The 23452-nt window shown below is 41.2% G+C and overlaps 2 protein-coding genes across 2 annotated transcripts; both read left to right on the forward strand.

Annotated features, from left to right (window-relative positions):
* LOC139159784 (zinc finger protein 420-like) lies at window positions 1–23279 on the forward strand. The gene is made up of 4 exons (XM_070737172.1): window positions 1–59; window positions 2551–2764; window positions 16884–17115; window positions 20232–23279. Exon 4 carries the CDS (start codon window positions 20309–20311, stop codon window positions 22049–22051), a length of 1743 nt encoding a protein of 580 aa, XP_070593273.1. The 5' UTR covers window positions 1–59; window positions 2551–2764; window positions 16884–17115; window positions 20232–20308; the 3' UTR covers window positions 22052–23279.
* Window positions 4246–5568, forward strand: LOC139159196 (zinc finger protein 665-like). Its single transcript, XM_070736548.1, has one exon. It carries the CDS (start codon window positions 4246–4248, stop codon window positions 5566–5568), a length of 1323 nt encoding a protein of 440 aa, XP_070592649.1.
* Window positions 23280–23452: the final 173 nt, after the last annotated feature.

The raw sequence follows: 23452 nt of genomic DNA on the forward strand, positions 1-23452 counted from the left end.
CTGTAAATCCTGCTTCCTTGGAGGATCGATGCTGGCTCTCCTGGATTGTTTCGGTGCAGGTAAGGCTGCTCTCCCTCCGGCCGCCAAGCTGCCCTTCCTGCCAGGAGATCTTCTCCCCGCCAGGATAAAGGAAGCTGCGGACTCCCCTCCTCGGCTTGCCGGGTTTTCCTCGGGGAGATCAGGAGCTCTGGCGTTTCCTGCAGGGAGTGGATCCCTCCCTTCCCTCCAGGGGGGCAAAGGGGGCTCCTCGCCTGGCCTAGGATCCCGAGGGGGGAGGCTTCGGGTGGATCCGGTAAGAAGCTTTGGGGGAAGTTTCTTCCAGAAGGTCTCTATGTGGTCCGTCAGAACAGGAGATCTCCGAGCATCCAGATCCCTCACATTCATTTGGAAAAAGTGAAGTAAACGGAGCTTTAAAACGTTTGTCCAGATTCGAAACAGAGACTGACCTCCTTGCAATGGGGAGGAGAGGGTTTTTGGGGAAAGGAAAGGTTTAAATTAAATGGATTTTCATTTTTTCTTAACACCCAAGAGATCCTTTTTTTTTTTTTTTGGAGCTGCATCTAAAAGGCCCACAATGAAATATTTTCTTTTAATTACTTTGTTTCTGCTTAAAAAACATGGATAGAATTTCTAAGCTTTATATTTTCCTTGTTTTGCCCAGGAAGAGGCTATGATGTGGGGACACCTCCTTGGTGGATTTTTGCCAAAGCACAAAGGATGTTTTGAAGTGGGTCTTGGGAGGACCTGCTGGAAGAAGCTGATGGCCAGAAGTCTCATTGAATAATTGTAAATAAATTCATGAAAAGCCTAACTGGAATCTTTGTGGCCTTGCAGTCTCCAAAAAGATCAGGAAAGAGCAGCCCTCTGACCCATCTGATCTCTCTCATTTTCTTTTTTTCTTTGCAAAGATTTTTTCCCTCCACAATTCCATTCGTCTGTCTGTCTGTCTGTCTGTCTGTCTGTCTGTCTGTCTCTGTGTTGTATTTGTATGCCACACAACTCCCTAAGCACTCTGGGTGGCATTAATATGTCAATACACACATACATTAAAGTGTATCAATAACAGACATATACAGTACATACAGTTAATTTCATCAGTCAAAAATCAATATCGTATTTTGCACCCATGTTCACCTTTTATTCATCATTTTCTTTCCACTACACTTCCCTCCCTCCATCTCCTCTTCTTACTTTCTTCTTCTCTCCCCCTCCTACTTCTCTCCGCTCATTCATCTTTCTGCTACTTGTTGCTATTTACATCTCTATCTTCTCATTCCTTCTAATTCCTCTTCCTTCCTCTTTCCCTTTCCCTTAGTGTTTCTATCCTAGTTCACCTCATATTTAACAGACTGTTGATATTTTCCAAACTTTTGAACTAACGGTGCTACTCCTAAAATTATTATTTTTATATCATTTCTGTGTATATAACTCAATAGTCTAGGTACTAATGCTGCCTCTTAGCCTAGTAGTAGTGGGTCTACTACCAATTAATTCAGTTTTTATTCCAAATTAATTGCTAGGGCTTAACTTTACAGGATAGTTATTATCTCTCATGCCTCTTAATTTTATGTCATATTGCTTTCTCTCATCCCTTGATACTTTTTTCATGTTTTGTTTTCCCTTCTTTCAACCATTTCTAAATGCCCAATAAAAATCAACATTGTAATTATCAATTTGTTCTGTCTGGGTGCCCCCAGACTTCAACACCAACTGGAAAAAGCAGCCAGACACGCTGGTAAAAGCAAAAGCACTTTATAATTTGAAAAATAAACACAGAGAAAAACCTGTTCTTCCCAACAGGCAGGCTATGAGACTTCACAGCAGAGTCCTGATGGCCAGACAATACAGCAGACTTCTTGCTGGCACACCCAGAATAAGACCCACACCTTTTCCCCCCAAGGTTTCAGTATTCAAAGTCACAAACCAGAATTCCAAGACACCAAAGATCACAGCCAGGTCCCAGGACTCCCAAAGATAATACTCCACAAGCCAGGAAGGGTGGGTCTGCCTTTTCAGCCTTTCCAGAGAGCACCACACACAAACCCAGCTGTTGCCTCTTTAGTGCTGAAAGTACCTGGCTAATTGTCCCCTTCGTTGTGTTGCTCTTCTCTGCCGGAGATCTATGATTGCTTGTGCATTTTCATCTAAGGAATCCAGGCTGCTTGCTGGGGAGAGCTCCCCCGAGGGGGACTCTGGCTGTCCTCCCTCTCCCTCAGCCTGAGATTCCTCCTCCCCGTCTGCCTGAACCTCCTGTTCCTCATCCTCCCCCTCTGAGCAGGAAGCCGGCAGAGGATCAGCCGTTCCCTGAGGGGCCTCAGATGGAATCACAACATCAACTTATGTTAAAAATCTCATATTCATAGTAACTCAACAGAAATAATAGTTTTACAATTTATACATTCTTCAAAATATTAAGATTTTTGAATTATAATTCAGTCTTCATTATTTTGTGCCCTCATCCAAAAATCCTATTTTCTCCTCCCTCTTCCAAGTCATTTATCATGTTCAATATCACTGTCGGCATCTGAGCTTTTTCATCTTTCTTTGCAGGAGACCAGTGAGGATGTGGCCATGAACTTCACAGAGGAGAAAGAGACTTTCCTGGATTGGGATCCACCAACCTTTGGCCAGGACTCCGTTCCAGAGAATTTGGAAATCGTGGCCTGGATGGAGAAGCAGGTTCCTACACAAAGGGCTCATTGATTAAGGAGAAACCAAATCAGTCAGTAGTTGAGCCAGAGATCTCTTCATTGTGACTTTAAAGGTGAGTAAACAAATCTTGGTTTGCAGAACAAGCATCCATTTTTTAAAATCTTTATTTGACAAATGAGCAATGCAGAAAAATTGGGGTTTGCTCCCAAGGTGCTGAGTGAAGCTATTTCAAGGTCAGCTGGCATCCCACTTCATATCAAACTCTGCCTGGACCTCTTCGGTTGTGGGGTGGGGGAATGGGGGGAAATAAACCCTTTTCATACCTGCTCTTCCCCATCTGCTCTTTCTCATCTTCCTTTGACTTTTCTTACTCACAATTATGCATTTTGGTCCCTGTTGGACTTCATCCTGCTGGTTTCTTCCATTCATCAAAATCGTAGTTCAATCTTGGTTTCGAACATGAGCCTTTGTTTTTTTAATGATTCCAATTTGGGTCAGTCCACACACAATCGCAGCACACACAGAACAGCACACACTCTACTGAAGGGAACTTCCCCGAGGATGGGCTCTATTGTTGGCTTGTCTCGGTTAGCTAGGCTTGAAACCTTCGGCAACACCGAGCAGAGAATTTTAACAGAGCGTGGATGTGTGATAAAGCCAAGACACAGACTTTGTTAAATAAGTATTATTTACATATAAACAAAATATAAACAATCCAGAATAAGCACGTAGCAAATACAGGATCATAAGCACTGAGCAATTACAAAGCAAATAGCACTGAGCAATTACAAGATTAGAGCACAAAGCAAAATACAATATAGATAATAAGCACAAAGCTAATACAAGCACGAAGCTTAAAACACAACTCCCCCTTCTCAGGCAAAAGTAAAAGGAAATGACTGAGCAGAATAATGAGCTTTTATAGCTTCAATGAGGAAGTGACGAAACAGCCTTGAATATTAACTCTTTAAGTACAAGTTAACTCTTTAAGTGCACATTAACTCTTTAAGTACAAGTTTGATACAAGTGTACAATATGCAGTTTACAATGGCAATCCCTAACAACCATGTACCCTGTACTAACATCTACCACGAATCCGAAATCTCAAGACAAAAACCTCTGATCCCGATCCAGATTGAATCCCGCAACTTCATCCATATTTGTCTTTGTTTTTTAATCTTTATTTCACAAAACAGCAATGCAGTGAAAGTTTTTACTCAATTATTTGTGATTCCTACAGACCATCCTTGACATACGACTAAAACTGGTTTGCAAACTCATTTCTTCAGGAAAGCAGTCATTGCATGAGACATCCCATCACCGCTTTGCTCAAGAACTGCAATTCTGCTTTCACTGCTGTGGTTATTATTAGCAATGGTACTTTGGGTTGGGTCTATAGTGCTTTACTGCACTTTCTGAGTAGTTTACAAATGTCAGCATCTTTCCATCAACATATTTGCGATTTTCTGTGTTTCTCAAAAGGAAATAATGTTCTCATCTTCTTTCTTGTTCCACCAGAAGGGAAAACAGCTGTGACCAAAGATTTATCTTCAAGACAACTAACAAAAGATAGTAGAAATTCAACCCAAGGCAATGGCCAAGGGAAATCATGGAGGATGTGAAACTCTTGGATTCCCGTCAGACACAAGCAATCCTCCAAGAACACCGAAAAGAACCCATGAATGCTCAGAGTGTGGGAAATCCTTTGCTTGTAGGTTCCTCCTTTTGACCCATATGAAGCTCCATTTGGGAAGTGGAGCTTTGGAGGGCGAGAAATTTTTTGAAAAAGACACCAAAGATCTCAGAAGCGCCCCTAGACTAAAACCCTATAAATGTGAAGAATGTGACTTATGCTTTAGTCGAAAGTCAAGCCTTCTCAGACATCAGACAATCCACACTGGAGACAAACCTTATCAATGTCTTCAATGTGGGAAATTTTTCCGCGAAAAAGACACTCTCCGAATCCACGAGAGAATCCACACAGGGGAGAAACCTTACAAGTGTTGGGAATGTGGGAAGAGCTTTTCTCAGAATGCAGGTTTTTGGTCCCATGAGAAGACTCATGCCGGAATAAAATCTTACAAATGCTATGAGTGTGGAAAATGTTTCACCCGGAGTTCAGGTCTGCGGAGACATGAGAAAACACACCGAGGGGAGAAAAATGAAAAGTGCCTCATATGTGGGAAATGTTTTGCCTTAAAATCAACCCTGGTGGAACATCAGAGACGTCACGTTGGAGAGAGACCCTATGAATGTCCAGAATGTGAAAAACGATTTCTGTTTTCTCGTGAACTTGTGAGACACCAGAAATGGCACAAGGGGGACCTACCCCATAAATGTGGGGAGTGTGGGAAAAGCTTTATTTCCCCAGCCCATGTTCAGATTCATCAGAGAATCCACACGGGGGAGAAACCCTACAAATGTGGGGAGTGTGGGAAATGCTTTCCCCAAAAACAACACCTTGGAAGCCATCAAAGATTCCACACAGGGGCGAAGCCATACAGATGCCTAGAATGTGGGAAACACTTTGCAGACAAGAGAGGCCTTTGGAGTCATCACAAAACCCACACTGGGGAAAAGCCGTATCAATGCATCGACTGTGGAAGATTTTATAGTACCACATCAGCCCTTAGAAATCATGTGAAAATCCACACGGGAGAAAAAAACTACAAATGTTTAGACTGTGGGAGAACTTTTGCTCAGTCTTCTGCCCTTACAAGTCACAGCCGAATCCACACAGGAGAGAAACCTCACAAATGCTCAGAGTGCGATAAATGTTTCTCCCAGAAAGGTAATCTTGTGAGGCATCAGCAAATCCACACTGGAGAAAAATCATATAAATGTCTGGAGTGTGGGAAATGTTTTACCCATCCTTCAGCACTTTGCAGGCACACCCGAAGTCATGCAGGAGAGTAGCTTCACAAATGCCAGAGTGCGAGAAACCTTTTCATAGTAAATCAAAGCTGAAAAAGCACCCAAAAGTGCTCTTCAGCTGTGAACATCATTGGGAGCTGTTTTTTTCAACACACCTTAATGTTTACTTGGAACATCACACAGTGACAAAAGGGAAATCCTACAATTATTTTGTGTGAATGAACGTGTTTTTCCTATTGAAGCAAAAGAACTTCAGAGTGTGCACAATCAGACAAAAGGGTGTAAATGTTGTTGTTGTTGTTGTTATTATTATTATTATTATTATTATTATTATTATTAATCATATTTGTATGCCGCCCTTCTCCGAAGATGTTGGGAATGTGAGACTATTTTGCTCCGAAAGCTGCATTAGTAACTTACTGGAGTGATTACACAAAATAGTTATTTGTAAGTATGTGGAGAATAGATATAAATGTTTTGCAAAGTACAGGAAGTCCTTGACCTCTGACTACAATTTGAAATGGATTTCCGATCATAAGTTCCTTCAGTCGTAAGTCAAGGAACCAGATATTTTTATTAGACTGTGTTGATCCATGAGCAGACCTGATAAAAATGTATAATTGTGTATATTATTGATATATTATAAGGTATATGCATTTATATGTATATATGAAAATTGTGGAGAAAAAATCAAATTATTTTTAAAAGATAGGAAGTTTGGTAAGGTACATTTAGGGGGTTGTAACAATGTCATTAACCTTTCAGTTAGGTAAGGGCGACATAGGGAAGGAAAGAGCTATTGTTATGGGGAAGATGAGAAAAGTATTGGGACAAATTCCATGCTTGGCATGATTAGGAAGGGAATCGAAAATAGGTCGGCAAGTGTTGTATTGCCTCTGTACAAATCGACGGTGAGACCACACTTGGAGTACTGCGTACAGTTTTGGTCACCGCACCTCAAGAAGGATATAATGGAACTGGAAAAGGTGCAAAAAAGGGCAACAAGAATGATCAAGGAAATGGAGCACCTCCCTTATGAAACCATGTTGCAACGCCTTGGTCTCTTCAGTCTTGAAAGACGGCGTTTAAAAAGTGACTTGATCAAAGTGTATAAAATCATGCATGGGATAGAAAAGGTGGATAGAGAAAAATTATTTTCTCTATCACATAATACTAGGACGAAGAGGTACTCCCTAAAGCTTCATAGGTAAGAAAGTGAGGACTAATAAAAGGAAATATTTCTTACACCCAGAGGGTCATTGGTTTATGGAATTCACTTCCAGAAGAGGTCGTGACAGCTGTCAGCCTTGATAGCTTCAAGGCAGGATTAGACAGATTCATGGATGCCAAGTGTATCGGTGGTTATTGAAACGGATGTCCATGTGCCGCCTCTATGTTGGTTGAGGCAGGCAGCATTCCCTTGGGTACCATTTGTTGGGGGTCAAGGGAAAGGGAAGGTTTTGCCTTCTCTTTCTGCTCAAGATCCCCATGTACAATTGGTGGGCCACTGTGTGACACAGAATGCTGGACTAGATGAGCTTTGGCCTTATTCAGCATGGCTCTTCTTATGTTCTTATGACTCCCTGTCCAGAAAGCCACCCATTTTGAAGCCAAAAACTATATAACATGGACTGTCCAATGAGGAGGAGTGGGTAGGGGGTTGTAGAGTTGTTTTTATCCGCTGTTAGAACTGTATTCAAATGAACACTTTGCTTATCTTGGTTCTCTGCACCTGAGAACAGGTTAAGTCTCTTTTGCAAAAGATAATTAAAGAGCTCTACTTATTGTTCAATGGTCTCCTGTTGTTTTATTGGGATTTGAATCTCACAATGCTTTTACAAGTGTGCAGAGTGAGAAAAAGATTTTCTTTTTTAAAAATAATCTTTATTAAATGTTTACATAAAAAAGAACCATAAAAATAATGACAAGACACACCTTACAAAACATAAAAACATAAACATATAAACTTTCATATGTACAAATATATATATCAAATCTTAAGCATTTGACGATTAACACAAACTTTATTTATTACAGCCTATTTGTATCTGCCTGGTAATATATCATACTTTAATATAGTTTACATTTAATTTTCTATTTCTAAATCATAATATTTTTTATAACTATAGATTATTATGAGTATTTGACAATAATTTATTTATATATATCTTAGTATGGTTAAAGGATTTATAAGATTACTTGTTTATACCAATACTTTTTCCTTTCAAATTATGCGTGTTCTTAAGGTTTATAAGTTTGAAGTTTTTATATATTTTTTCTGACCCAACCAATTGTACCACTTGCTCCATGTCTGATAAAATTCTGTGCTATCTCTGTCCCGCAGTTCTAGGGTCATCTTATTCATTTCCGCTATCTCATGGATTTTACGGTAGTTAATAAAAATTTAATATTGCTGGAGTGGTTTCTGATTTCCAACTTTGGGCGTATACTAGCCTAGCTGCGGTTATTCTGTCCAATAATAATCTTTCTTCTTTGGACATTTTTGTTGTGGTTGGCTCTGGCACAGCTCCTGCCCCAGGGAATGTGGAGGTGGATGCAGGGGAAACTTCAACATGTCATAGGCTTGTGTTATTGCCGACAGAGTCAGTTCAGAGTTTAGTTTCCTCGGACGAAGAAGAAGGTGGGAGTGACTTGGAAGAGGGGGGCTTGGCACACAGCCCAGGCAGTCAATCCCCATTATCTTCCATTGATTCGGATGAAGACATCTTGGACCCACGCAAACGCAGAATTATGCGTAGAAGAGACCAAGTAAGGACATATTACAGGAGATAAGAAAGGGCACCTGTGTTTGGGTGGAGCTCCAGTAATTAGGGCTGCTGCTATAAATAGCAGCGTTTTGGGGTTTGGCCGTTGTGGAAGAGTATCTGATCGCAGTTCTTCAGGAATCGTGCCTTGACTTTGTTGATTTTTCACGTCTTTGAAACCAATGCAGAGCAAAGTGGGTGTTTCACTTTGTGGAAGAAGGGGTGTGAAGTTTCTTCACAGCTGCTAGCTAAGTACTTGAAGACTGATTAAGGGAAATTGTACAGACTACCCGGTTGTTTTGGGACGAGTGCTCTTTGCAAAACAAAAAGAGTGCTCAGTTTATTTTGAATTTTGTGATAAATTTCAAAATAAATTTTCAAATGTGTGTCTGTCTAAAATTTGTATCCTTGAATTTTCGGGAGGCTCCTACCAGAGAGCCCGGCAGAACAATTTTATTTCTAATTATTCCAAGTAAATATAGTTTCTGTTTTAATGGGATTTGTGTAGCAGTAATTTATTCCAAATAATTTCTAATTTTTCCCCAGAATCTTTTTGCGGTTGGGCAGGTCCGCCATAGGTGATAATATATTCCTGTGCTTTCTTTGCACTTCCAACATTTTGGAGAGTAATTCTCATACATTTTAGCCAAACGGGTAGGTGGAAGGTGCCTTGTATGCTGTTGATAATGTTAATTTATAATTAATAGTCCATATTTTTCCCATTCATTTAAATTTATTACATATCGGAAATTTTGGGCCCATGCAATCGTGGTGCCTTTAACTTCATATTCTATCATTGAGAGAATGATTTTTATTGTAAATCAAATCTAAAAATCCATCAGGAAATCCATAGAAGAGAGAAATATCTTATGTCATGACCGATGCAGGAAACATTTTTTCCCAAAAGTCACATCTTAAATGTTCACCAGGAACTTGACACACAATGACAATAGGGGAACGGCACAATTGTCTGGTGTGGGGAAAAGGTTTTTCCTAGACAAGTCACCTTAAATGCAATCTGAGAATCTATAACCAAGCAAAAGTGCATACATTTAGCTCAAAAGCAGGAGCACTAGTAACTTAGCAGAGCTTGGTGTGTGGAAAATCTGTTGCTTGAAATGAGACAATTGTTATAATAACAACAACAGAGTTGGAAGGGACTTTGGAGGTCTTCTAGTCCAACCCTGGTGTGCCACAAGGGTCTGTTCTGGGTCCTATTATTTTTAATATGTTGTGAGTGACATAGGGGAAGGTTTGGTGGGGAAGGTTTGCCTATTTGCCGATGGTTGATATTCCTGGAGGGGTCTGTAATATGGTAAATGATTTAGCTTTACTAGATAAATGGTCAAAGAAATGGAAACTGCAGTTTAATGTTTCCAAATGTAAAATAATGCACTTGGGGAAAAGGAATCCTCAGTCTGAGTATTGCATTGGCAGTTCTGTGTTAGCAAAAACTTCAGAAGAGAAGGATTTAGGGGTAGTGATTTCTGACAGTCTCATGGGTGAGCAGTGTGGTCGGGCAGTAGGAAAAGCAAGTAGGATGCTTGGCTGCATAGGTAGAGGTATAACAAGCAGGAAGAGGGAGATTGTGATCCCCTTATATAGAGCGCTGGTGAGACCACATTTGGAATACTGTGTTCAGTTCTGGAGACCTCACCTACAAAAAGATATTGACAAAATTGAACGGGTCCAAAGACGGGCTACAAGAATGGTGGAAGGTCTTATGCATAAAACGTATCAGGAAAGACTTAATGAACTCAATCTGTATAGTCTGGAGGACAGAAGGAAAAGGGGGGACATGATCGAAACATTTAAATATGTTAAAGGGTTAAATAAGGTTCAGAAGGTGTTGTGATTCAGCCTGAGGCTCCTCAGGGACTGGCTGGATCTCTGCTGGATCCATGCCCAGAGGAGGAGGACAGTGAACAGGAGGGGGAGGACCAGGCAGACGGGGGAGAGGAACGTCAGGAAGAGGAGGAGGGAGAGCAGCCTGAGACCCCCGGGGGGGGGGCTCTCCCCAGCTAGTAGCCTGGATTCATTGGATGAAGACACACAGGCTATAATAGACATGAGGCAGCGACGAGCAGCTCAAAGATGGGGCCAATTAGAAAGGTATTTCCATCCCTGAATTGGAAGCAGCTGGGTTTGGGTGTGGTTCTCCTCAGCAGGGTTGAAAAGGCAGGCCCGCCCTTACAGTCTTGTGGAGAGTTATCAATTGGGAGTCCTGTGACCTTGCTTCGATTCTCGGCATCTCTGATCTTGGCTTGTGGCCTAGAAGTCTCGAAGACTTGGGGGAGGCGTGGGTTTTATTATCTCCAGCGTTGTTTTTGCCAGCAAGAATCCTGCTTTATTGCCTGGCCTTCATGAAACCTCTGTGAAGCTTCATAGTGTTCCTGTCTGTAAGAACAGTTTTTGTTACCTGTGTTTGCTTTGAATTATATAAACTGCCTTTGCTTTTTACCAGTGTGTCTGGATACTCTTTTTGGTTGGTGTTGGCGTCTGGGGGGACCCAGACAGAACAGAAGGGAAGTGTTTTTAATAGGAAAGTGAACACAAGAACAAGGGGACACAATCTGAAGTTAGTTGGGGGAAAGATCAAAAGCAACGTGAGAAAATATTATTTCACTGAAAGAGTAGTAGATCCTTGGAACAAACTTCCAGCAGACGTGGTTGTTAAATCCACAGTAACTGAATTTAAACAAGTCTGGGATAAACATATATCCATTGTAAGATAAAATACAGGAAATAGTATAAGGGCAGACTAGATGGACTTTGAGGTCTTTTTCTGCCGTCAGTCTTCTATGTTTCTATGTAACCCCCTGCTTAGGCAGGAAAGCCTACACTACTTCAGACAGATAGTTATCCAACATCTGCTTAAAAACTTCCAGTGTTTGGGGCATTCACAACTTCTGGAGGCAAGCTGTTCTGACTGTCCTGCATTTGTGTGAGTCCCCCCAGAGAGGGTCCCTAGATGTCCTTGTAGCATCGAAAAGGCTTTCTCTTGGAAACTTTAAAAAAAATGGAAAAGCTGGACATAACGGTGGTAAAAAGCAAGGTCCCTAGCATGTTGTTAAATAAAGCTTGTCATCATTTTAATATCACCTGTCAGAAATTGTGTAGCGTCTCCTGCTTGGGTGGAGGATTGCACCATTAACCCATTAATTTAGATTGTATTTAAATTCCTTTATGGATATTCTTGTTATTCTCTTACTGTGATATTTCATCATTATTCACATACCGTGTTACATTAAATATTCTTTCTTACTTCTTTCAATCTGGAGCCAATTAAACAAATTTTCCATAGGATATCACTTCAAATAGTTTAAATTTAGTGCAAGGTTTTTGTGGGATTCATTGGCTTCACTAAATGAGACCTACCTTAACTCTTTCCTCTGAACGTGGGTAATTCTCTCCTTTTCCGTCCTGCATGAAATGGCATCTCCTTCCCAGCCCTACACAGCATAGTTTTCCTAGCTGTTTTACTTGGGAAGTGGTCTCTTCCCTCTTGATCTCACAGAAATGTCCTTTGTGACATAGTGGCTGATGTGCTCAGAAGCTGGGATCTGCCGGACTCCTATTGGCTACTTCAAGGGGGCTTCTGGCATCTTCCCTCCCCCTGTGAGCCCCTTGATAATGACACCTGGTTCCCCAGAGGCGCCTGGTACCCGGATGCTCCTCCAGTCTGATGGAGGCTCTTTCTCTTGATGGATTTAAGGCTCTTTGGGAAGAAGGTGAACACAAGAACAAGGAAAGTGAACACAAGAACAAGGGGACACAATCTGAAGTTAGTTGGGGGAAAGATCAAAAGCAACGTGAGAAAATATTATTTTATTGAAAGAGTAGTAAGTAGATCCTTGGAACAAACTTCCAGCAGACGTGGTTGGTAAATCCATAGTAACTGAATTTAAACATGCCTGGGATAAACATATGGGTCAGTCTGCATTGGCTGCGGATCAATTTCCGGTCACAATTCAAAGTGTTGGTTATGACCTTTAAAGCCCTTCATGGCATCGGACCAGAATACCTCCGAGACCGCCTCCTGCCGCACGAATCCCAGCGACCGATTAGGTCCCACAGAGTGGGCATTCTCCGGGTCCCGTCAACTAAACAGTGTCGGTTGGCGGGCCCCAGGGGAAGAGCCTTCTCTGTGGCGGCACTGGCTCTCTGGAACCAACTCCCCCCAGAGATTAGAACTGCCCCTACTCTACCTGCCTTCCGTAAACTCCTTAAAACCCACCTTTGCCGTCAGGCATGGGGGAACTAAGACATCTCCCCCTGGGCATGTTTAAATTGTGTATGGTATGCTTGTGAGTGTGTATGTATTATATGGGGTTTTATTTTTAAATCTTAAATGTTTTAAATGTATTCAGATTATTTATGATTTGTTTTTCTCTGCTGTGAGCCGCCCCGAGTCTTCGGAGAGGGGCGGCATACAAATCTAAATAATAAATAAATAAATAAATATATCCATTGTAAGATAAAATACAGGAAATAGTATAAGGGCAGACTAGATGGATCATGAGGTCTTTTTCTGCCGTCAGTCTTCTATGTTTCTAAGGTCCAGTCCTGGGATACACAGAAGGTCAACTGAGAGCCCCTTGGTCTGGACACCTGGTTCCCCAAAAGTGGATCCCACTGAAGCACAAGGGAAGAGGTGCCCCTAACTGTGTCGGGGAGATGGAATTCCCCTCAGTGCTGCTCTTCCTCTGGGTCAGGATCCCCCCTCCCTTCTCCAGCCCCAGAAACACCAGCAGCCCTTAAAGTCAGTCAAAGAGAAGAGCTGAGGGTGGGAGTGTGGGTCCTTTGGAGTCTCTGAGCTTCGGGGCTTCCCTTGAGACGTCTCATTACCCAAACTAGGCAACGTCATCAGGGCAGCAACCAACCCCCAACCTCAGGGCATCCCAAGGACCCTCTGACTCTTTCAGGGTCTTTTGGGGCAACTCTTTCAGGGCATCTGCAGAGCTTCAACTTCCAGTGCAATCACACACACACACGCACACACACACACAAACAAGACACAATCACAAAAACACACAAAGGGTTTTGGAGCACATGGGCCCTGTGAAGGCAGTTTGCATATGAAGAACAGTTGCAGGAAGTTGGGCAGAGATGGAAGAGAAGGACCAGGGAAGACATGATAGCAGCCTTCCAATATTTGAGAGGATGCCACAGAGAGGAAGAGGTCAAGATATTTTCCAAAGCAGCTGAAAGCCAGACAAGGAATAATGGGTACAAACTGACCAAGGAGAGATTCAATCTAGAAATAAGGAGAAATTTTCTGACTGTGAGAACAATCAACCAATGCAACAGCTTTTGCCTTCAGAGGTTTGTGAGAGCTCCAACATTTGAGACTTTCTTTTCCCCCAAAAAAGTTTTTTATTTTTCTCCACCTTCACAAATACGGAATCAACATGTATATACCTTCCAGTATTACATACATATATGATGATCATACATATACATACATATATGATGATTATAAACTATATGATGATTAGTTGGACTGAATGTGTATGACTGTGTAGTTCATGATTGCCATGACAATGTATTTTTAAACTAGTTTTAAAAATTTTTAATATTGTATTATTGCTATGTTGTGAGCTGCCCCGAGTTCTCGGAGAGGGGCGGCATTCAAATCTAATAAATCATATTATTATTATTATTATTATTATTATTATTATTATTATTATTATTATTATTATTATTTATTATACATAATACTAAGTTCATAATTGTACATTTTTGCCCTTTATTCATAGACCCCTATTTAATTTTTTAAGAAAAAATTGTTAAAACAACAGCAGCCTTCCCTTTTAATTACCTTTTCTTGCACCCCCTTCCCCCTTCCTTCTTTCCTACCTTCCTTTCCCTTCACTCCTTCTAAACCTCTCTCTCTCTTTCTTTCTTTCTTTCTTCGTCTTTCTCTCTCCATCCCTTCTACTTCCTCTTCACCCTTCTAATACCTTTCCTTGGGTGTCCCAATCTGTTACTTATATTAACAGACTGTTGCTGTAAAATCCACTTTAAAGACAGTAGCAGTCACTAATATTTTTAATTTGTTGCTTATAACTCCAAATAAAGCTTTTTGTTTTAGGTACATAACACCAAATTCCTCTTCCTCACCTAACCCCCCCCTAATTTTGTCATTCAGATTTTCTATCTAATTAACCTCCACTTTTAACGCCCACTTTAATATTTATTTATTTATTTATTTATTTATTTATTTATTTATTTATTTATTTTGTCCAATGCACAATACATATTGAAGAGGATAGACATGAGTTATTATATATAAAGAAAGGATAAAAAAGTCCAATACACAATGAGGGTTTTAGTGGGTATATATCAATATACACATAGTAAAATACATGATGAAGGTTATAGAGGAGATACTCATAGTAAAATATATCTAAGAAATAATAGAAAAGAAGATATAGGAATAGAATATATCAATGAAAGAATAGAAGAAGAGATATAGGAATAGAGGAAAGGTATATAGGAGATATAGGAGAGCAATAGGACAGGGGACGGAAGGCACTCTAGTGCACTTGTACTCGCCCCTTACTGACCTCTTAGGAATCTGGATAGGTCAACCGTAGATAATCTAAGGGTAAAGTGTTGGGGGTTTGGGGATGACACTATGGAGTCCGGTAATGAGTTCCACGCTTCGACAACTCGGTTACTGAAGTCATATTTTTTACTGTCAAGTTTGGAGCGGTTAATATTAAGTTTAAATCTGTTGTGTGCTCTTGTGTTGTTGTGGTTGAAGCTGAAGTAGTCACCGACAGGCAGGACGTTGCAGCATATGATCTTGTGGGCAATACTTAGATCTTGTTTAAGGCGTCTTAGTTCTAAACTTTCTAGGCCCAGGATTGAAAGTCTAGTCTCATAGGGTATTCTATTTCGAGTGGAGGAGTGAAGGGCTCTTCTGGTGAAGTATCTTTGGACATTTTCAAGGGTGTTAATGTCTGAGATGCGATATGGGTTCCAAACAGATGAGCTGTATTCGAGGATGGGTCTGGCAAAAGTTTTGTAAGCTCTGGTAAGTAGTGTGAGATTGCCAGAGCAGAAGCTACGTAGGATTAGGTTTACAACTCTTGAAGCCTTCTTGGCTATAATGTTGCAGTGGGCTTTGGCACTTAAATCTTTTGTTATTAGTATACCAAGGTCTTTAACCGAGTGGGGATTATCTGTGATAATTTGATTTGTCCTCTTTACTTTCCCATAACTTATGGTTTCTTTTTTTATTATTATAAGGCTTATTGCTTTGACACTTGAGGCTTTCAAGAAGAGTCTGGACTGCCATCTGACAGAAATGGTGTAGGGCCGGAGAGCAGAGGGTTGGACTATCAGGTCTCCAACCTTGGCAACGTTAAGCTTTGCTGGCTGAGGGATTCTGGGAGTTGAAGTCCACAAGTCTTAACGTTGTCAAGGTTGGAGACCTCTGGACTACATGATCTACAAACTATTAATCTGTTGAAAATCTGTCTTATTATCCTTTCTATTACTACGTTCTACTTAGGTTATGTTAACATGTACTATAATACGATACTTGTTTGACAAATAAATAAAAAATAAAATAAAAAAAAAGAAACATTGGGAGCGAAAAGCTGAGGGGGGAAGAGAAAGGTGGGAGGAGCCTGAGAAGAAAGCAGAAACAGCGCCCCCCGCCCCTCCCCTCCCCCTGGCTGGATCTCCGCTTCCCTTCGGCCAGTAAGGATCAGCGGTGGATCTATCGGGAGAGACTGGCGTTTCCTGCAGAGAGCGGCTCCTTCCCTTCCTTCCAGAGGGATAAAGGGGGCTCTGTCCCCGGGCTGGAGCTGCCCCATCGTCCGGCCAAGACTCCCCTAGGGACTCCGCATGGATCCGGGAAGGAAATTTGTGGTAAGGTCTTTCTGTGGTCCGTCAGACCACGAGGTTTCTGAGCATGCGTATCTGGCAAGTGCTTTTGGGAAAAAAAGTGTAAACTGCTTTAAAACATTTACTGAGATTTGTAAGGTGTTATTAACACACACTGACCTCTTTGGGAAAGGAGTTTACGTTGGTAGAATTGAGCTCGTGTTTATTTAACCCACAAAAGAGATCCTCTTTCTTTGAGCTCTGTCTGAAAGGCCAAAAATAAAATCCTTTGTTTTTTATGCTAATCTTTTATTTGCTTCTGCTTTAAAAAGATGGGTAGAATTTCTAAGCTTTGTATTTTCCTTGTTTTGCCTAGAAGGGGTTGTGATCTGGGAGCTCCTCCTTGGTGGATTTTTTCCAAAGCACAAAGGAAGTTTTGAGGGGTGTGTGTGTGTCTTATGAGGAGCTGTTGGAAGAAGCTGATGGCCAGAAGGGTCACTTGAATAATTGTAAATAAAAGCCTAACTGGAATCTTTGTGGCCTTGCAGCCTCAAAAAAGAGCAGGAAAGAGCCGCTCTTTTCACACACGGGCTGCCCCCATTGATGTCCTATTAAGATATTTTTGAATTACAATTCAATCTTCATTATTTTGTATCCTCATCCAAGAAACCTATTTTCTCCTCTTCCACTTCATTTACAGATCATGTTCAATGTCAGTGTCTCCATCTATGCTTTTTCCATTTCTCTTTGCAGGAGACCAATGAGGATGTGGCCGTGATCTTCCCATAAGAGAAAGAAACGTTCCTGGCTTGAGATCCACCAACCTTTGGCCAGGACTCCATTCCCGAGAATTTGGAAATCGTGGCCTGGATGGAGAAGCAGCTTCCTGCACAAAGAGCCAATGGATTAAGGGGAAACCAAATCGGTCAGCAGTGAGGGTCATACCTGGCCTTGAGTCAGAGACATCTTCATTATAACTTTAAAGGTGAGTAAACAAATCTTTGTTAAATCTTGGTTGGCAGAACAAGTATCCATTTTTTAAATCTTTAGCCAGGATCGAGAACTTGTGGTGGGAAGGAGCTCATATGTGCAAAAATGAGGAGAAGAAGCAGGAAAAAGGGATTAGAATCAGAAATTGGTTGTTTATATTAGCCTGTTTTTCTTCTCTTTTGCTTATGTGATACCTTAGTTTACTTTGTATTATTGTCATTGTACCCTGTACCACAAAATTAAATGCCACCTGTAAAAATGCCTACTTTTATAATTATAAAAATAGAACTCAAACACACATCCTTCGCATTCTATGCAATTGAATTGCAAATCTCTGCTGTTGTGTTAATATTGCAATATATAGTAGAATTCAATCTAGTTACTGCTCTGTCTCAATCTAGAACCTTTTCCAGTCTATTTGTCCTTGTTTTTATTGACCTGTACAGTGTGCGAGATGGTAATAGTTACAGAAAGGTGCCTAGGATGAGACGGATCTTTAAGAATGATCTTTTGAACTTCCTTCAGGAAGCTATAAAGCTATAAAGTTCTTCTAAAGAGGACAACTAATGACCCTCTGGGCCAGGAGTAGGCAAAGTTGGCTTTTCTATGACATATGGACTTCAACTCCCAGAATTCCTGAATTGGCATGATTGGTTCAGGAATTCTGGGAGTTGAAGTCCACAAGTCATAGAAGAGCCAAGTTTGCCTACCCCTGCTCTGGGCAATTATCCTTACCTTCTGGAGTGCTGTCCTATCTGCCACTGTGCAATTGGCAAACCAAACACAGGTGCAGTAAGTTAAAACACACAAAAAAAGAACACATCTTCTACTATAACTAACCCCTCAGATGGACCTATGTCACCCACAGAAAAAGGCACAAACCAAACACAAAACCACTGTCCAAAGCTACATACCCAGATCCAACCCCATTGGCTCTAAGCAACCAATATCATGGACTCCCAATAGAAGAAAAGGCACACACACACACCAAAAAAAGAAAGAATCCTCAAAAAAGGAGGGTTTTTGCTTGAGTGGTGTGTGTGTGTGGACTAGATGACTTGTAAGATCCTTCCAACTGGAGGGAGGGAGGGAGGGAGGAAAATAAATAAATGGATTTAAAACTAGAAATATTTTGTTGAGTATTTCAAATGGAATACAATACTTATACATGTTAACAGCTTCTGGAATTGTGTTTGTACAACAGTGGAAAAACAAAGATATGAAAATGAAATCAATAAAATGCTACAATGTGCACAAATGAATAAATAGACAATTAAAGTCAAGAAGGCTTTGGATACTTTTTAATGTGGGATTTGTTTTATCAATAGCTAACTAACATAGAAACATAGAAACATAGAAGACTGACGGCAGAAAAAGACCCCATGGTCCATCTAGTCTGCCCTTTTACTATTTCCTGTATTTTATCTTACAATGGATATATGTTTATCCCAGGCATGTTTAAATTCGGTTACTGTGGATTTACCAACCACGTCTGCTGGAAGTTTGTTCCAAGGATCTACTACTCTTTCAGTAAAATAATACTTTCTCATGTTGCCTTTAATCTTTCCCCCAACTAACTTCAGATTGTGTCCCCTTGTTCTTGTGTTCACTTTTCTATTAAAAATACTTCCCTCCTGAACCTTATTTAACCCTTTGGCATATATAAAGGTTTTGATCATGTCACTCACCGGCGGGCCGGATAAATGGCCTCAGTGGGCCGCATGTGGCACACCGGCCGTAGTTTGAGGACCGCTGCCCTGGAGACAAAAAATATCTCCCAACGGACAAACCAGAAGTTTGGAAAAATGCACTTCCAGTTTGCCATTGGGCTGTTTTTTGCACTCTGGATGCTTCAGGGAAGCTTCCCTGGAGCCCTGGAGGCAAAAAAAAATTGCCCAACGGATGGCAGGAGCTATCTCTGCCCCGTTTCCCTCCCCAGCAGCCTAGGGAGCAGAGAGAGGTTCTGCCACCCATTCCTTTCCTTCCTCAGCAGCCAGAGAAGCTGCAAACGTCCAGCAAGCTTTCCAGGATGACAGGTCAGGTGGGGTGGAGCGCGGGCTGGGTGGGGGCTCTGCCGGCCATGAGATGGGTGTCCTACCTAACACTTAATTCTGTTGCATTCCTTGGTGTTATGTCCAGAGAAGCCCATTATAAAAGAAAACGTGAGACACTTTCTTTTAGAACAGGCTCCCTGGACACCAGAGCTCCTTTGCCGCTGTCTCTTCGGCTGCGCTTGTCATCTCTCCCTCCCTCCCTCCCTCCCTCTTGATCGAAGTGTATAAAATCGTGCATGGAATAGAAAAGGCGGATAGAGAAAAATTCTTTTTTCTATCACACAATACTAGGACAAGGGGGCACTCCCTGAAGCTCATAGGTAAGAAAGTGAGGATAAATCAAGGGAAATATAGCATGCTTGGCTGCATAGCTAGAGGTATAACAAGCAGGAAGAGGGAGATTGTGATCCCCTTATATAGAGCGCTGGTGAGACCACATTTGGAGTACTGTGTTCAGTTCTGGAGACCTCACCTACAAAAAGATATTGACAAAATTGAACGGGTCCAAAGATGGGCTACAAGAATGGTGGAAGGTCTTAAGCATAAAACGTATCAGGAAAGACTTAATGAACTCAATCTGTATAGTCTGGAGGACAGAAGGAAAAGGGGGGACATGATCGAAACATTTAAATATGTTAAAGGGTTAAATAAGGTTCAGGAGGGAAGTGTTTTTAATAGGAAAGTGAACACAAGAACAAGAGGACACAATCTGAAGTTAGTTGGGGGAAAGATAAAAGGCAACATGAGAAAATATTATTTTACTGAAAGAGTAGTAGATCCTTGGAACAAACTTCCAGCAGACGTGGTAGATAAATCCACAGTCACTGAATGTAAACATGCCTGGGATAAACATAGAGCCATCCTAAGATAAAATACAGGAAATAGTATAAGGGCAGACTGGATGGACCATGAGGTCTTTTTCTGCCATCAGACTTCTATGTTTCTACATAGAGCTTTACAGCACTCTGAGCAATATCTTGTCTTCAATAATTGTGTGATTTTCTGTGTTTCTTGAAAGGAAATAATGTTCTCACCATCTTTTTTGTGCCACCAACAGGAACCAAAGAGTTACTTTCACGACAACTAACAAGTGGACAGTAGAAGTTCAGCCCAAGGCAGCAGCCACTGGAAAGCATGGAGGGTGGAAAACTCTTGGATCCTCCATCAGACACAAGCAGCCCTCCAAGAATGTCCAAAAGAACCCATGAATGCTCAGAATGTGGGAAATCCTTTGCTCGCAAGACTTTACTTTTGACCCACAGGAAGGACCATGTGGGAAATAGAACCAGTCAAGGTTTGGAGACTGAGAAATCCTTCTCTGGGAAAAACTGCAAAGATCTCAAAAGTCCCCCAACGCTAAAAGTCTATAAATGTGAGGAATGTGACTTAAGTTTTGGTCAAAGGTCAAACCTCCTTAGACACCAGAAAATCCACACTGGAGAGAAACCGTATCAATGTCTGGAATGTGGGAAATTATTCCGAACAAAAGTCACTCTCAGAAACCATGAGAGAATTCACACAGGGGAGAAACCTTACAAGTGTTGGGAATGTGGGAAGAGCTTTTCTCAGAGTTCATATCTTTGCCGGCATAAGAAGATTCATGCAGGAATAAAGTCTTACAAATGCTTTGAATGTGGAAAATGTTTCACCCAACGTTCAGGTCTTTGGGGACATCAGAAAACACATACAGGGGAGAAAAATGAAAATTGCCTTGAAGGCGGGAAATGTTGTATCTTGAAATCAACCCTGGTGGGACACCAAAAATGTCACACTAGAGAGAGATCTTATAAATGCCCAGAATGTGAGAAACTATGTATGCATTCTGGTGAACTTAAGGAACACCTGATGAGGCACAAGGGGGAGAAACCCTATCAATGTGGGGAGTGTGTGAAAAGTTTTGTTACACGAAAAGAGCTTCAGAATCATGAGAGAATCCACACAGGAGAGAAACCTTACAAGTGTTGGGAATGTGGGAAGACCTTTTCTCAGTACGCAGGTCTTTGGTCCCATGAGAAGATTCATGCAGGAAGAAAAGCTTACAAATGCTATGAGTGTGGAAAATGTTTCACCCTGAGTTCGGGTCTTCGGAATCATGAGAAAATACACACAGGTGAGAAAAACGAAAAGTGCCTTGAATGTGGGAAATGTTTTACCCAGAAACCAACCCTGCTGCGACACCAGAGAATTCACAGTGGAGAGAGACCCTATGAATGCCCAGAATGTAAGAAACGATTTATGCTTTCTGTTAAGCTCAGGAGACACCTGCTGAGGCACAAGGGGGAGAAACCCTATGAATGTACGGAGTGTGTGAAAAGTTTTGTTACATCAAAAGAGCTTCAGCTTCATGAGAGAACCCACACAGGGGAGAAACCTTACAAGTGTTGGGATTGTGGGAAGAGCTTTGCTCGAAGCACATGTCTTTGGTCCCATGAGAAGATTCATGCAGGAATAAAAGCTTACAAATGCTATGAGTGTGGAAAATGTTTCGCCCAGCGTGTAGGTCTTCGGAATCATGAGAAAATACACACAGGTCAGAAAAACGAAAAGTGCCTCGAATGTGGGAAATGTTTTACCCAGAAACCAAACCTGCTGCGTCACCAGAGAATTCACAGTGGAGAAAGACCTTATGAATGCCCAGAATGTAAGAAACGATTTATGCTTTCTGCTAACCTCAAGAGACATATAAAAATTCACACGGGAAAAAATTACAAATGTTTAGACTGTGGGAAAGCATTTGCTGCTGCACCTACCCTTAGACGTCATAACCAGATCCATACTAGAGAGAAGCCCCTTAAATGCTCAGAGTGTAATAAATGTTTTTCACGGAAAGATCATCTTTTGAAGCATCAGCGAATCCACACTGGAGAAAAAACATAAATGTCTGGAGTGTGGAAAATGTTTTGCCCAACCTTCAACTCTTCATATGCACACCTGAAGTCACATAGCCTCACAAGTGCAGAGAGTGTGAGAAAAACAGTACATACATTTTCATAGTAAATCAAAGCTGAAAAAGCACCAAAAAGTCCATTGCAGAGATAATTCTCTTTCAACTGTGAACAATGTTGGGAGCATTTTATTTCAACACACCTTAATGTTTACCAGGAACTTCACACAGTGATAGGGAAATCCTACTATTTGGTGTGAATAAATGTTTTTCCTACGGAAGGAAACTCAAATAACATCAAAGAGTACACAATGAAGACGTCACAGCCAAATCCATACAGGAGAGAAACCCCATAAAGGTTTTTCTGAAAAAAGTATTCTTGTGTTGCATCAGCGAATCCACACTAGAGAGAAACTATATAAATGACCGGAGCTGGGAAAATATTCTGTATCTAAGAATTATCCATTATGTCACCCATGTAACCCAACATCCCCATTATTTTTAGATTCTTGCAACATTTTGGATGAACTTTAGGGAAAATGTCCTGGGGGATTTGGATGGAACCCTGGCCTTAAGGGCAGATCTATTCATATGTCCATGACATGGTAGGAAGGTTTGCCTATTTGCCGATGACTCTAAAGTGTGCAATAGGGTTGATATTCCTGGAGGGATCTGTAATATGGTAAATGATTTAGCTTTACTAGCAATGGAAACTGCAGTTTAATGTTTCCAAATGTAAAATAATGCACTTGGGGAAAAGGAATCCTCAATCTGAATATTTTATTGGCAGTTCTGTGTTAGCAAAAACTTTAGAAGAAAAGGATTTAGGGGTAGTGATTTCTGACAGTCTCAAAATGGGTGAACAGTGCAGTCAGGTGGTAGGAAAAGCAAGTAGGATGCTTGGCTGCATAGCTAGAGGTATAACAAGCAGGAAGAGGGAGATTATGATCCCGCTATATAGAGTACTGGTAAGACCACATTTGGAATACTGTGTTCAGTTCCGGAGACCTCACCTACAAAAAGATATTGACAAAATTGAAGAGGTCCAAAGACGGGCTACAAGAATGGTGGAAGGTCTTAAGCATAAAACGTATCAGGAAAGACTTAATGAACTCAATCTGTATAGTCTGGAGGACAGAAGGAAAAGGGGGGAAATGATCGAAACATTTAAATATGTTAAAGGGTTAAATAAGGTCCAGGAGGGAAGTGTTTTTAATAGGAAAGTGAACACAAGAACAAGGGGACACAATCTGAAGTTAGTTGGGGGAAAGATCAAAAGCAACATGAGAAAATATTATTTTACTGAAAGAGTAGTAGATCCTTGGAACAAACTTCCAGCAGACGTGGTAGATAAATCCACAGTAACTGAATTTAAACATGCCTGGGATAAACAT

Source organism: Erythrolamprus reginae, chromosome 2, assembly GCF_031021105.1.
Source record: "Erythrolamprus reginae isolate rEryReg1 chromosome 2, rEryReg1.hap1, whole genome shotgun sequence".
NCBI lineage: Eukaryota > Metazoa > Chordata > Lepidosauria > Squamata > Dipsadidae > Erythrolamprus > Erythrolamprus reginae.